The 16254-nt window shown below is 35.5% G+C and overlaps 1 protein-coding gene across 9 annotated transcripts in view; it reads left to right on the top strand.

The window, feature by feature from the left end:
* Positions 1-16254, top strand: part of LOC121856380 (RNA binding protein fox-1 homolog 1-like) — a 131686-nt gene that overhangs the window by 76255 nt on the left and 39177 nt on the right. For 8 of the 9 annotated variants that reach the window (XM_042351924.1, XM_042351923.1, XM_042351919.1 and 5 more), the window contains 4 exons: positions 381-434; positions 4564-4656; positions 5275-5332; positions 9326-9364. In XM_042351924.1, the coding sequence (XP_042207858.1) occupies positions 381-434; positions 4564-4656; positions 5275-5332; positions 9326-9364 (244 nt within the window). The remainder of the gene's footprint in view (positions 1-380; positions 435-4563; positions 4657-5274; positions 5333-9325; positions 9365-16254) is intronic. The other variant, XM_042351920.1, reaches the window with a different exon arrangement.

Here is a 16254-nt window from a genome sequence, read left to right as displayed (position 1 = left end):
TTTTGGGGGGCCAATTTCTTAGAGCCCCCCACCCTCCCTTTTGATATTCCTGGATCTGCCCCTGAGATTATTTAGTCTCTCTCTCTCTCTCTCTCTCTCTCTCTCTCTCTCTGGTGAAAATATACAGGTCCTGTATACAACAGATGCGCAGTTCGTCTCTCTCTCTCTCTCTCTCTCTTTCTCTAAATATAAAGTCTTATTATTACATATTTTCATTAATTTCACTGTGACAAAGACTCCTAAATATTTCGCAACTTTCTAATAAACCCTCATAGGCTTCATAATATGGTTGGGGACCACTAAATTATACACTAGTGCCTATAATTAGCCACTGTTCTCTCAATAATAACACATGTATTTGTTATTATTTATATCTGCAGAAATTCGGCACAATTTTGGATGTGGAAATCATCTTTAATGAGCGTGGATCAAAGGTATGGCTATAGTAATAGGTTATACAGTATTTAGCAATATTTAAGGTATTTTAGTCTATATATAGCTTGTATTTGACTATATTTAACTTTGTTTGGATAATTTACTTACAATACACTGTGGTAAGCTACTGAATGGATATATAATGTTATATTAAATAAAACTTAGGCAGTATTATAGATAAAGTAATACAGGTAAACCTAAAGATACTTTTGGGTTTATATTCCTGAAAATCACATCGCTTGGTGAATTATCTTAAATAGGGAGCATTATAACATGGGGTTCAATGGGATACGTTCCCAGCCAGTGCCCAAACATACGTGTATCACTGACAAAACAATTCCTACAATACTACTTGTTATGAAAATGCAGGTAAGCATTGGGAGTCTTTATCAACTTAATGCAACATTAGTGCCCATAGATCTGTAATAAACAGAATAAACTGTACCTGTAATTACAATTTAAGCTTCAAGTAACAGAATTGGCTTAACACAAATAAACATAACATAACATAATATAAGAAAACTTCAAACAATATAATCTAGAGCACTTAACCAACTGAGCATAACACACCACTACTGTCAGTATAAAACAATTAAACAACTCTCACCACATCCTGAAGAATAAGCCTGGTCATTATCACATGTTCCCGCTTGCTGTTTAACAGTGTCAAGCTTCATCTCAGAGACACGGTTGTTTTGGATGCATTGGCCTTCCCAGACATTGTCAAAGTTACACTGCTCACTTCACAGTCACAAAAATAGAGCAAACGACAAAAACAATGATAGCGGCCGACACTGCTCACATTTTCAAAACAACAGAGTCGACGCATCTTAGTCACAAAAACACAGAAAATATAATTTCACAGTAACCATGACACAGTTTAATCCAAATGTTAGTGCAGTCATCTCACTATAAGAAGAAACCCCACCAATGATAAATACAATGTATGATACTGGTCGATAATAGTGGAGCCATGTAGTGGTGGGTTTACAATCGACAAAGAACCAAGCACAGGGCTGTAATGCCTGGGCTGGTCGTGTGGTGGTGCAAGGGGTATAGGCTTACAAGCTAAGGTTGGGATGCCTCTTACATAGGGATAAATATTGTATCCTTATAAAATATCACTGACTTGATGCACAAAAATATAATTGGCATTGCTGGAATTCTTGCAAGTCAGCAATTAATTTGAGTATATACAACCCATAATTTGCACTCAAGATAACGAAAATTCCAACCAATGGCGATTTATTTTATTGTACAGTACTGTATATACCGGATAGTAAGATGGTCTTAATTTATGACCATCGTTATAGTGAAATATCGCTGATCGGGTTATTGTCTTTTGAGGTTTACCTGTACAGTATCTGCAGGCCAGAATTCTTCTTAGCCTGAACTCTACTATAATTGCAATTGAAATTTGATTAAAATTTTTCCAGAAAATTCTGAGTTTGGGAAAACAAATTTTGAGGTTGAGAATTAGGTGCATTTTCTGGAAAATTCCAAGAATAATTCCAGAAATTTTCTCAAATGTCTGTGGGTAGTTTTAAAGTTGCTGGCATTTTCGCAGCTGGGACAGGGAGCCATTTGTTCTAGAGACAGTAATTTACTTTACCTGTATTGTAAATACAGTATGTGTGTGTGTGTGTGTGTGTGTGTGTGTGTATGTATGTATGTATGTATGTATGTATGTATGTAGACACACACACACACACACACACACAAAATATATACAAATAAATAATAATGGGAATATACTCTCACAAATAATCAGAAACAAATTTATTAAAAATGTGAGTCTACCCTCAAGTCTGTGCTCTATTACTTTATTAATAAAGCATGGACTTGAGGGTAGACTCACATTTTTAATACATATGTTTCTCATTATTTGTGAGGGTATTTTCCCATTATTATTTATTTTTATATGTTTTGTGTGTGTGTGTGTGTCTACACACACACACATACTGTATATACAATACAGGTAAATAAATAATTGTCCTAAGGGCAAACACATAAAGGGAATATACATTTCTTTGTACTGTACACAGGTAAAAATGTACCCCCCACTGGTCAGCAAATGTTATTCAAAGATTTGGCAATTCGCAGCCATTTTGTAAACCTAACCCCTGCGCATTTGGGGGGCCCCCTGTACTTAGAAAATTCCCGGGATGGGCATTTTTTCAGGATTTGAGAGAGTCGTCTCGTTACCCAGAAATCTATCATCCCTGGAAGTGCTCTGCTCTAATTGCTCTGGCTAATGGGGATATAACTGTATTAGGTAACATTACAGAATTAGGTACAGTATTACTATATTTACTTTCGGGCAACACGGGAATCTTCAAATTCTTATCTTTACTGTAGGTGGTTTCAACAATTAATATGTAAGGTTAGGTTATTTGTAAGGGAAATTTCATAGAAGAAAAGTGTCTTAAAATCGTCTAAACTCTTGATTGCAGAGATAAAACTCCTAAGATTCCCATGTTGTCCAGAAGTAAAAATTTACCAACAATTATACAGTATTAATAACTTTCCTTATTAGGTTATACTTAAGGTATGTTAAGTTATGTTTTGCTCTGTTTAGCTATAGTATGAATGTAATTGAATATAATATGCTATTTTATTGATATTGTTGGCTATTTTAGGTAATATTTTGGAAATATTATACAGTATTGTATTATGCAATTTTATTTCCCAGTTAGGCTATATCTTGGATATATTTGGATGTGTTGACCAACCCTTAGCTCTCCTCCCCTCCACCTTCTCATTTCAGCACAAGCTTGTGTATGTCAGCATCTCAATATGGCAAAAGACGGCTCTATCACTACATTTGTTTGAATTTGCCTTAGATTTGACTATGTTTTGGGTATTTTAGGCTATAGTGTGTATATTTGGCTATAATTAAGATGTTTAAGCTTCATATAATTATAATAATTTTTATAATCTGGATACATTAAGCTACAGTTAGGCTATAGTATGTCCATACAGTAAACCCTCGATAACTCGGCACATATGGGGCTCTGGCCTTGCTGAGTTATCCCAAATACCGACTTATCGAGGCACTCCTCCCTCCTACAAAAATACAACAATAAAAATTATCGACCCATACATGTGTACATGTACATGTAATTATTAAATGTAAAAAATTAACACTTACCAGCACTACAGGCAAAAACTGAAGCATCATAGTTGGAGACACCGATGCATGGTAGGTGACACAAAGGTATGGTAGGTGACACAGAAATATGGTAGGTGACACAGATGTATGGTAGGTGACACAAAGGTATGGTAGGTGACACAGAGATATGGTAGGTGACACAGATGTATGGTAGGTGACACAGATGTATGGTAGGTGACAGAGGTATGGTAGGTGACACAGAGGTATGGTAGGTGACAGAGGTATGGTAGGTGACACAGAGGTATGGTACGTGATGCAGGTGGCCAGATATGCCAAGATTTTCCCAGATAATTTTATATATCTCGGCATTTCCCGAGTAATACTAATACATTCCGACACAATATCCATGCAGAATTATATTATATTCCGAGTTATCAAATGCTGAGTTATCGAGGGTTTACTGTATTAGTCATGATTTTGTATAGATTGTTGGCATATTATTTTGGCCAAAATTTGGGGTATATTTTTACTATGTTAAGGGACATTATGTTAAGTTAAAGTAAATTACTGTAAATTAGGTTAAATTGCATTCAATATTGTTAATTTATTTTGGATTAGAATAAATTAAATTAGATTAGGTTAATTTATGCTAAATTACATGATCTTTAATAAAGCAGGCGAGGTTAGGTTAAGTTACAGTAGAGAAGGTTACTCTAAATTGGTTTTTATATGGTTGAATTAGGTTAAATTACATTACATTAGGGATGGTTACTCTAAATTGGTTTTGATCAGGTTGGATTAGGTTAAATTACATTACATTAGGGAAGGTTACTCTAAATTGGTTTTTATATGGTTAAAGTTAAATTAGATCAAGCTAGATTAGCTTAAATTATGGAAGTTTACATTAAGGTCAGTTCTGAATAGGTTAAATTGGCATAAGTTACAGTAAATCTAGTTTTAGTAAGTTAATGTACATTTCCCTTTTACCATATTTTAACTAATAAATAATTTTTCAGGGATTTGGCTTCGTGACCTTCGCTTCAGCTGGTGATGCAGACCGGGCCAGGGAGTCACTGAACGGCACAGTTGTGGAAGGTCGCAAGATTGAGGTAACACGCCTGACGTCAAGGGTACACACCCTGACGTCGAGCTGACAGTCTTAATTCAAGCTGACAGCATTACGTTAAGCGGACAGTCTTGACAGTTTTGCCTTGAAGATGACATATTTTACAGGTTTTGCATCAAGCTGAGTTAGAGTCATGCAATATTTTGGGGGAATCTGGTGTTGTGTTTTCAAGCTGACAAGCTGACCATTAAGCTGATATTCTTGACAGTCTGTCATCATCAAGCTATGTTTTATAATCAAAACTAATAAATATTTTTTCCATCATTCCATTTTTTTGGAATGCGGATATTCTTTGCATTTAACTGACATATTATGACATCCTTAACAGTCTTCACATAGAGTTTACATTCTTAACTTTAAGCTGACTTACCTAACTAAGCTGACTCACTTAATGTGACTCCTTTTGCTTGTGTCCTTTAGGTATAGGTGTCACTATATTTAAGCTTGACTTTAAGCATTAAAGGTGACTTTTAAGCTTTTACTGCAAAATTAAGCTTGACTTTTGGACAATTCAAATTAATTAAACTTTGGCGGTGATTTACGCTGTATTTTTTAAGATGTGGCATTTTTTTTTTTATTCATTGTGTTTGTATACATCCAGGTGAACAATGCAACAGCTCGCGTCCAAACCAAGAAGCCTGCAGCTGCTGTTCCCAATGGTAAGTAAACAAAGTGCATTTGTTTTGTGCTGTAAAGTCTAGTTTTTTCTGTGCTGTATTTCCCCTTTTTTTTCTCTTTTCCCAAATTTTACTTTAAATTCTGTTATTTTGTTGTCTCTTCCCCTATTTTTTTTTGCTTTAATTCCCCTTATTGTTGCTTTAATTCCTATTTTTCTATTGTCAGTCCTGTTTCTTTATGCTTTAAATCCTATTTTTCTCTGTTTTTGTGTGTTTTTTTGCCGAATTTCACCAATTTTCTGCTTTTTCTTTTCTCTCTTCTTTGCCAGAATTTTTTTTCCTGTGCTGTAAGTCCAGTTTATTTCTGTTTCTCTGTTTTTTATTTATTTATTTTTTTGCAATTTATCCTCTTTTTTTCTTTTTCTTCTTTCTACTCTTTTATCCTTACCTTTTCCTCAGACAATGTCTTGTTACGGGGCGTTGAGGGTTAAAAAGCCCCGTAACAGCCCATAACGACCCGTAACAGCTCTACGTAACGCCTCCCTCTCCTTCTTCCTCGACACTGATGCGTTACGTCACATGAAGCACATTAATCATCACATAAAAATGTAACTGTAGCTGTCACATCACAGAAACATAATGTTACCTCTGTTACATTACACAGAACACTCAAATGTCACAAAAAAGGTAACATCAGCTATGTTACATCACATAAAACACTCAACTGCCACAAAAAATGTAACATCAACTATGTTACATCACATAAAACACAGAAACGTCACAAAAAATCTAACATCAGCTATGTTACATCACATAAAACACAGAAACTTCACAAAAAATGTAACATTAGCTATGTTACATCACATAAAACACAGAAACGTCACAAAAAATGTAACATCAGCTGTGTTACATTGCATCAAAAAATAAGTCATAAGAAAAATCTGTAATGATCTGTTACTTAAAAAAGAAATAGATGCTTCCCTATCAATAAAACAACAGAACTAGGCACCGCAAGATGCAGTTTAGGAAATGGAAGTATTACCTGCGGTGACCATCAATCTACAGGGTGTCTCATAAGGTGTGCGACCTATGAGACACCCTGAACATGTGTGTGTATGACCATTGAGACACCCTGAACATGTGTGTGTATGACCATTGAGACACCCTGAACATGTGTGTGTATGACCATTGAGACACCCTGAACATGTGTGTGTATGACCATTGAGACACCCTGAACATGTGTGTGTATGACCATTGAGACACCCTGAACATGTGTGTGTGTATGACCTTTGAGACACTGTGTGTGTGTGTGTGTGTGTGTGTGTGTGTGTGTGTGTGTGTGTGTGTCCTATGATACACCTTTTATATTTGTGTGTATGACTTATGAGACACCCTGTATGTGTGACTTATTAGACATCCTGTATGTGTGTCTTATGAAACACCCTGTATGTGTGACCTATGGGACACCCTATGCATGTGTGTGTGACCTCTGAGACACCCTGTATGTGTGTGCACGACCTATGAGACTCCCTGTACATGTTTGTGATCTATGAGACACCCTGTACACGTGGGTAACCTATGAGACACCCTGTACATGTGTGCACGACCTATGAGACACCCTGTATGGCTTTTTGGAATGCGTTTTCTATGTAATAGGAGCATGTTAAAGAAAACGTTAAATTGGGTTAGAAAGTAACATAGTTTAGCTTCTAAATGGTTCGTTTTCTATGCAACAGAAAACATGGTGCACTGGTATAGCCTTTTAATGGTTCGTTTTCTCTGCAACAGAAAACGTGATGCACTGGTTTTTAGCTAATTCATGGCTTTATGTCTGTCTGGATGGGATGTCTTAAGTCTACGTACACACAGACACATGTCTACACTCACCCAGAGAAATTTGTCTATACACAGCATGAACCTATGTATATTGAGACAATCTTAGACACACATTCCATGTTCTTTACCTCAATTAACCTCATTTTCTACCACTTCATTCCTTAACCTGTCTAATGGCTACTTTTAGACATAAGTGTCAAGCATGTTTGATTTTAGACATTACAGTATTTAGAAGTTTAGACAATATTGTGTCTAAAATATCTTGAAATTGGTAAATTTGCTTTTAGACATTTTGCTGCATGTCTGATTGATTTTAGACATTCAAATTGGTTTAATGTTCAAATTAGATATTGAAGTTGCTTAATTTAGACACTTTAGACTATTTAGACAATAGTATATGTCTAAAATATCTTAAAATTGGTTATTTTGCTTTTAGAAAAATTTTGCTGCATGTCTGATTGATTCTAGACATTGAAATTGGTTTAATGTTCAGTTTAGACATTTAAGTCTAATTTGAACACAATTTTAGACATAATTGATATATAAATGGTTTAGACTTCTTGTTAAACCATAGTTTTATTTATTTAATAATTCATGCATGTCTTATTTTAGTCATTGGTTTATAATTTGGTTTTTGTGTCTAAAAGAAACATATTTTAGACATTATGGTTTAGAATTGTATATATTCTTAGAGCTTGTTAAACCTGAGACAAAAATATGGTTTATATTTGGTTTATTTAATGAAATGAAAAAAATCTGTTTTATTTAAAAAACGAATCTGGTCTGTTTTTTTGTTTATTTTATAAAATTGGTTTGTTTAAAAAAATCAAAATATTCTGGTTTATTTTTGGTTTATTAAAAAATCTGGTTTATATAAAAAAGAAAAACCTTGTTTGTTTTGTTTTTTATTTACAAAATAAAACCAAAAGATAATTTTGGGTTTATCTTTTGTTTATTGTGAAAACATCTCCAAGAAACCTGTTTGAATTTTGTTTACTTTTGGCTTGGGTGGCAAAAAATCACCTGAATGTTAATTAAACCACAAAGGTGGTTATGTGTTGTAGTTTTATCAGCTTGTTTTATTTTCAGTTTTAATTACAGTATATACTAAAACCTGTCAACAACTTAACTAACACAGCTGTGGTTTATATTGGTTTAAAAAGTCTCGAGTGTTTATAGTTTGGGTGTAATGGATCTGAATAAAACACACACACACACACACACTGACCAAGGTGTTGTTGACAGGTTGTGTTTGTGCCATAAATCATAAGTTTGGTTTTTTCTGTGTTTGTTTGGAGGTGTGATGATGTTTCTATCTATCTATCTATCTATCTATCTGTCTGTCTGTCTGTCTGTCTGTCTGTCTGTCTGTCTGTCTGTCTCTGTCTATCTATCTATCTATCTGTCTGTCTGTCTGTCTGTCTGTCTGTCTCTGTCTCTGTCTGTCTTCTATCTATCTATCTATCTATCTATCTATCTATCTATCTAACTATCTATCTATCTATCTATCTATCTATCTGTGTCTGTCTGTCTGTCTGTCTGTCTGTCTCTGTCTCTGTCTCTGTCTGTCTATCTATCTATTATCTATCTGTCTGTCTGTCTGTCTGTCTGTCTGTCTGTCTGTCTGTCTGTCTGTCTGTCTGTCTGTCTCTGTCTCTGTCTCTGTCTATCTATCTATCTATCTATCTGTCTGTCTGTCTGTCTGTCTCTGTCTCTCTCTCTCTCTCTCTCTCTCTCTCTCTCTCTCTCTCTCTCTCTGTCTGTCTGTCTGTCTGTCTGTCTGTCTGTCTGTCTATCTGTCTGTCTATTACCATAAAACACACGTCATCACATCTCAAGAAAAACAAGGGAGAAAAACTACAGCATATGACATGTAGCGTAAAACATTGCTAGTATATTAGGGTTGTGAAAAACACATATTTTGACGTGTAAATTTGTGTATGTTTAGTACAAAAACAATGCTGTGTTTTTTTTTTTGGATTGATTTACACATAAGATCACCTAAATGTGATTATGTTTGTTTGTTTTATAACATGTAAATCAAATGAACCACATCAGATCGCCCCGAAACAATTTACATTGGGGTGTTTTGCAACCTAAATGAAACTCACATTTCATTTATCACCCAAATGTAAATACGGGTGATTTTTCATGTAAATCAAACATAATTTACGTGATTTAAATTGTTTTTTTTTGTAGTATTACTGGCTAGAAATGGAATGGTGCCGTCAGCTGTAGGTGAGCGTTTAACTACCTCCAGTTTAGCCCTTTCTTGGTGTCTGGTTCTATGTGGATCATGTTTGGTGTTTGTTTCATGCTGAATAATATAATGCGCTTCTGTTTTTCTTGTGTTTTTTTATGTATGTGTGTTTGTTTTATGCTAGTTGTTAAAACCTTTTGTTTTTCTTGCTTTTGAATGTTTCTTTTACATGTAAATTCTTTCTTGGTGTTTGATGCTTTTATTCTTCTGTTTTTTTTGGCAATTACTTTTATTTTGTTTAATTGGTGTTTGGTTCACTGGGGGGGGGGATGTTGAGTGTTTGTGTTTTGATTGGATATTTGTTTTTACTCTTCCATTTTTTCTGTTTCCTTTGATTGTTCATTTTCTGAAGGTGAATACGGGTTTTTTAATGTTTGAATGTTTGTTTTACACTGATCGAATGTTTGTTTTACACTGACTGTTTTTCATTTTTCATTCTGACTGTGTATGATTTTGTCCTTGTGTTTGGATCAATTTGGATGAATTTTAATGTTTAATTTTTGGTTTATCGAATGTTTGTTTTATCCTGAATGTATGTTTTACACTTTTTTTACAATGTTCTGTTTATATGCCTGAAGGGGAATGTTTCTCAACTTTAATGGTGTTGGGATCTTCCTGGACGATATCTTTTGGTTTGAATAATTTTTTACTAAGAGTTCTTGTGTGTTTCTCTTGTTTTATTTACTTTATGCTTGTTTTACAATGAATGTATCTTGATGTTGAATGTGTATGATAATTGGTGTTTTTTGTTTGTTGAATAATGAATGATTTTTTTTATATATGAAATGTCTGTTTTACACTAAATCTATTTTTCTTATTTCTGCTTAACATTTGTCACTCTTATGCATCAGTGTTTTTTTTTGTTTGAATGTGATTTATTTTTTTTGTACATGTTTGTTCTTAGTTTGTAGATTAATATAATTTCTTTCATTTGGACTGAAATTTTTTTGCTTGGCTTAAATTTTACTCTGTTTTTGTCTAATATTAAAATGTTTAACTCAACTTTTATTATTTTAAACAAAAAAACACTGGATGCTTACAAATTTAGGAACCATTTAAGTAATATTTTAAGGATATTTAAGTTATTTAAAATTTTAATGTACAGAGTACAGAGTACAATGAATATTAAGAGACATTTAAAATAGTTTTGAATTTTGGTGAACAAAAAAATCACAATTTTAATTATTTTAAGCTATTAGAATTTTTAGGTCTTCAGGTAGCTATTAATTTTTAGTGTTTTAATTATTGTTTTATTAACTTTAAAACATCCAGGTGTTTTTGGTTTAATTCTGTTTTTTTTCATGTTTTATTGTTTTTCTTGCATGGATATTTGTCAGTCTCTTTTAACTGTAAAATTAATAAAACACATTAAAACACATAGCTTGTCTTAAATAGTGTTTTAATGGTTTAACATGTCTGTTAAAACACGCAGGTTGTTTTAATGTTATTCTATGTAAATAAAACAATAAAACACGTGGCTTGTTTTAACGTACCCGCTTAGATTAAAACAAACACGTGTTTTAGTATAAGGTATTCCACATTAAACCACACACCATGTTTTGATAATTTTTTTATCGCACAAACAAAAAGTCTGTTAAAACAAATGGGTGTTTTTAATTACTGTCTTAAAGCACCACTTGGATTGAAACAAACGCGTGTTTTATTGCACAAACGACTTTCTTGTTTTAAATCATATGTTTGTGTGTGTATCTTTGTTTGTGGAGAATGTTTGTATAATGAATACTCCTAATACTACTACAGTACTACTACTACTATTGTTCTTATGCTACTACTACTACTACTATCTTTCTTATACTGTACTATTACTACTACTACGTACTACTACTTTTTTTTTTAATGGCCTCCATCCTCCCCTTATAGCCATACCTTTGCCGCCATTTTATTACCTTAAAATTAAATATCCTAATACATAAGTAGCTATCCTACCTGTGTTGAGTTAGTTGAACCGCAGATCTATGTGGCATTCAGTGACTGTTGCCTCATTGTCAATATCTGCAACTGTTGTCGGCTTTGGGGCCGATGCTCTCGTTACCCTAAGGCAGAGCAAAGCAGACCTAAGGAGAGAGAAGGGCAGTCGACATCTCATCCAGGCTGTAACATAACTTCTGGGCTGCTGCTTCTGTTCGGATAGCACCTCCGCGAGTTTGGCGTAGAAGCATATTCCACTTGGTCCCATCTCACCAGAGGTTGTGAACACTAGAGGAGTGAAGCTGCCTTGATCAACGTTCTGAATTCTCTCCCCGTATGCCCTTATCTTGTCATTCTCATTCCTCCTATGTGCAGCATCGAGAGCTAAGTTACGGTGACATGCGGCCATGGGATAAAAAATCATGATGTCGAAGAAGGCTCGTTGTCCCTGTGTTCAGAATCCTCGAGCACTGACGTTGTGCAGTGCGTCCACCAGGAGAATGGCCTCACAATCACGCTGCTCAAATATTGTTCTCATGGCGTGAATGGCAGCTTCCCCTCCAACCTGGTGGCCAGTACAAACTTGCAGGTTCCCTGCTGCTGCTCTGACATCATTTACCACCTCCATTATGCACTTTCCAATGATCCGCCTCAGCACTTCCCCCACCCCTATAGGCCTACATCCAGGATTCTTATCCAGGGGAATGAGACAGCAGGCTGTCAGAGCATGGAAGTGTTGGCAGCGCGAGGTTGCTAGCTTTCTTGCAAGGACAGCAATGGCAGTGCAGAGATCACTTGCTACGGGGCCAAACTTGGTAGTGCTGAGGATGACTCTCCAACCGTTTGCATCCGGGCCTGAAGGGCCTTCCACTCCCTGTGTCTTCACTTCTTTTTACCACACCATACCTCATGTTAATTTACTCAAACAGGACAGCATTTGGTGGGATATAGTCACCTTGGAACCTGATGCCTTCCTCTACACTTGCAGGGGGATGTTTTTCCTTTAGTTGGTGTAACGTCTCTCTCTGTCTATTGGCAGAACACCACCGGAGGATTCCTCTGTGAGAGATCTTACCACCGAAGACACTTTTCCCACACACATTTTGTTTCCGAACTTTCTTGCAACGTCATCGTTGTTTTGCATTCCGTCTCCGATAAATTTTAGTCTCCTGCAGTGTTCTTGCTTCACATAGGAGATCATCAAGGGCCCCATTCTGCCACATTGTCAATCTTCTCTTCATTGCTGCCACATTTTCTTTGTGCTTAGTCTTTGTGTGTGTGTCCTTTGACAGAATACATGTGGTATTATTGCCAGTATTTGAAGAGCTAAAGGGGCAAAGAAGGAGTCCTGAGTGTACTCGGTTATGAGGCGGTGGTTCAAACAGGTTAGCTGGCGACCACCTGACAATTTCTGAGTAAGTTTCTGTAACCCATATGTCCGCATTTTCCATCGACATGCCATTCCACTGTGGTGGCTGTCTGTCATTCACCTCGTGGACATCTGCTACTATTGGAGCAGCATTTATTGGTACTACATGTTCAGGTTAAGTAGACTCACTGCTATCATTTAGGATATCATCGGGCGGTTGGGTCCCGGCGATATCCACTGTGGCCTCCTGTGTCGGCTCCCTGCCATGTGGGTTCCGGCAATTGTTTCCCTTTCTGCAAACCACACATGGTCGGTTGTTTCTCGTACAATCCCACAGCTCGTGCAATTTCTGTTCTGGCTAGCACAGACGCAACAATGTCTGTTACCCGGCATAGTGTTCCGCACTTCGGGCGACAGTTACGTCCGCCTCCAACATCTGCTTTGGTCCCATACAGAAGAAGAAACTAGTTCTTATGAGGAAAGGGCAGAGAGGTGACAGACTGGACTGCTGTGTCTGCGTAGTAGGGGCATACGTGCGCGCTTGGGTGTGTAGGCCACACCCCTGAGGGTGACAATCCACACATACACTGGGAGAAAGAATTGTCACACCTAACACTTGTTTATATATCCTTGGCAGAAATAACCATTACTACTACTATCTTTCTTATGCTACTACTATTACTTTTTTTTTAAAACGTGTCCTCCATCCTCCCCCAATAACCACACCTTCGCCGCCATTTTATTACCTTAAAATTAAATATCCTAATACATAAGTAGCTATCCTGGTTGAGCCGCATTCAGTGACTGTTGCCTCATAGTCAATATCTGCAACTGTTGTTGGCTTTGGGGCCGATGCTCTCGTTCCCCTGAGGCAGAGCAAAGCAGACCTAAAGAGAGAGGAGGACAGTCGACATCTCAACCAAGCTGTAACATAACTTCTGGGCTGCTGCTTCTGTTTAGATAGCACCTCCGTGAGTCTGGCGTAAATGCGTCTTGCACTTGGTCCCATCCCACCAGAGGTTGTGAACACTAGAGGAGTGAAGCTGCCTCGATCAACGTTCTGAATTCTCTCCCCGTATGCCTTTATCATGTCGTTCTCGTTCCTCCTGTGTGCACCATCGAGAGCTAAGTTACGGTGACATGCGGCCATGGGATAAAAAATCCCGATGTCGAAGAAGGCTCTCTGTCCTCGTGTCCAGAATCCTCGAGCACTGACGTCAACACGGGCTTCGTTGTATGTGTTTGGAGTCCTATGTTGGAAATTCTCATCGTCCAATGGAAGGAGGGTCGGTTCTACCCTGACATCACGACAAATTTCCTTCAACATATTTGCTGTGAGATCCCTTACTTCGTCATGCCTCATGCATATGAAGCCCCCTTTCTTGCACACCATGGCGTGATCGACGTCATAGGAAGAGCCACACACGCATTGGGAGGGCAAACCTTCTGCTGGCCTACCGTACATTTATTGAGACTGAAACCTTTTGCCCTTATCAGTAACGTTTGCAACAGTTGCTGTAACTTATCACTTTGGCTGTGCTGTTGTTCTGTCGTAATGGACCATCGAATCTTGTTTACTTCACTGGTATCCACCTCACCTGTTGCATTCTGAGCTATATACTACTACTACTACTATCTTTCTTATACTACTACAATTTTATGATATTACTCCTTCTACTACTACTATTACTAGTACTACTATTAATAATACAATTTAAGCTTTTCATTGATTGTAATTATTGCTTTAGTAATTCGTAATAAATAAGTAATTAAATTTTAGCTGTTGATTGAGTGATTGTATTGTAAAAAATATTTTTATTTATTGTAAAAAAGTTATCAATCACAAAATTTTGCGTCTGATCGTTGTTAAATGTTTTTGTTTTAGATTTATTTTTGTACTTTATTGTTTATTATTATAAAACATAATAAAACACCAGAGACAAAAACATTTTAAAACAATAAAAACACAAAAATCACATTAAACCAAAATGATAAAATAAAAAAAATGAAAAACAGATAAAACACAAATAATGTGAAAAAACACACATTAAAACACCCAAAACACAATAAAACACTAATTAATCTAAAATAGCACACTAACCATTGCAGATATACAAATATAAAACAGATTCATGTTGTGTGGTTTAATGTGGTTTGAGATACCGTATATAAGCAATTTTTTAATGTGGAATAACATATATTTTTGTTTTAATGTGTTTTAAATTGTTTTATTGAAGTTTACAAAAACACAATTTAATGTGTTTAATTAAGATGTACAAAAAGATATTTTGATATGGAAAAATATTTTAATGTGTTTCAATATGTTTTAATCTGGTTTAAGATATACAAAAGTATGTTTTAATAAACCTGGTTTAATTTTTTAGTTGGTGTTGAGGCAGTAATTAAAACTAAACCAAACAGGTATACATTTGATCTATGGTTGCACGTGCATGCTGGTTTAACAGTGTCTGTAAAACATAGCACTTGGTTTTGTGGTTGTTTTGGTTGATTTTGGTTTATATAAAACTTTGCATTTGGTTTAATTGTCTGTAAATGTTCTTTTATAAACCAAACAAGCTAGTGGTTCAATGGGTGTTTTATAGTTTGTTTTATCTGGTTTGTTTGTTAGTAATTGCATTATTATAAACCATACATAGGTTTAATGGTTGTTTTGGGTTTATTTAATTTGATTTTTAAACAAAATATTGCACTTGGAATAATTGTTAGTAATTGCATTTTTATAAACCATAGGAGGTGTAACTAATGATAGGTACTACCTCTTTACAGGAAAAAACCAGTTTAGGTGTTTTATATAAACCATCAGTGGTTAGTAGGGCTTTATTGCTTTTTACAGAGGAATAAACCTGCCTTGTTTAACTTGTTTTAATAGCTGTTTACAGAGGAACAAACTCTGCCTGGTTTTTTTGCTTGTTTTAGTGGTTTAACAATTCTTCTATGTTGGTTTAATAGTATTTTTGGTGTGATAAACCGAGTCGGCTTTAGTTGTTTTCATAGTTAGTTTTATAATAGCTTGGGACCTATTGTGGTATTTTATCTGTCAATTTATGGTATTTGTTCATCTATTTTGATCTATTGTGGATTTTATGTGTCAGTATCAATCTATTATGGTTTTTATACATCTCTTTTGGTTTATTATAACTTATCTATCTATTTCGATCTATTGGGTGGTTTTTTATTCATCAATTTCGATCTATTGTACATAAATCTATTGTCTATCATAAATTTTAGGTTTGGATTCAACTTCTATATTTTCTACGAACGTTAAGAAAGCTATTGCCGATCTATCTAATCTATTTCTATCTATCTATCTATTTAGTGTATCTATCTATCTAGTGTATCTATCTATCTATCTATCTATTGCCAGAATGGTTTGGTTAAAATAGATTACTGCATTAGCATCTGTTAAATAGAATAGCTCCAATTTTAAATTTGGTTGACATGATAGATTCTCTTGTAAAATATTTCACAAATGGGTCGACAGGTAATGTGTTTTTTTTTGCTTTATTGTCCAAGAATGTTAGATTTTCCTCCTAAATTGACTTATAAAAG

This window comes from Homarus americanus, unplaced genomic scaffold, assembly GCF_018991925.1.
Source record: "Homarus americanus isolate GMGI-L3 unplaced genomic scaffold, GMGI_Hamer_2.0 scaffold48220, whole genome shotgun sequence".
NCBI lineage: Eukaryota > Metazoa > Arthropoda > Malacostraca > Decapoda > Nephropidae > Homarus > Homarus americanus.
The sequence above is the reverse complement of the archived record's forward strand: the minus strand, read 5'-3'. Positions and strand labels throughout refer to the sequence as shown.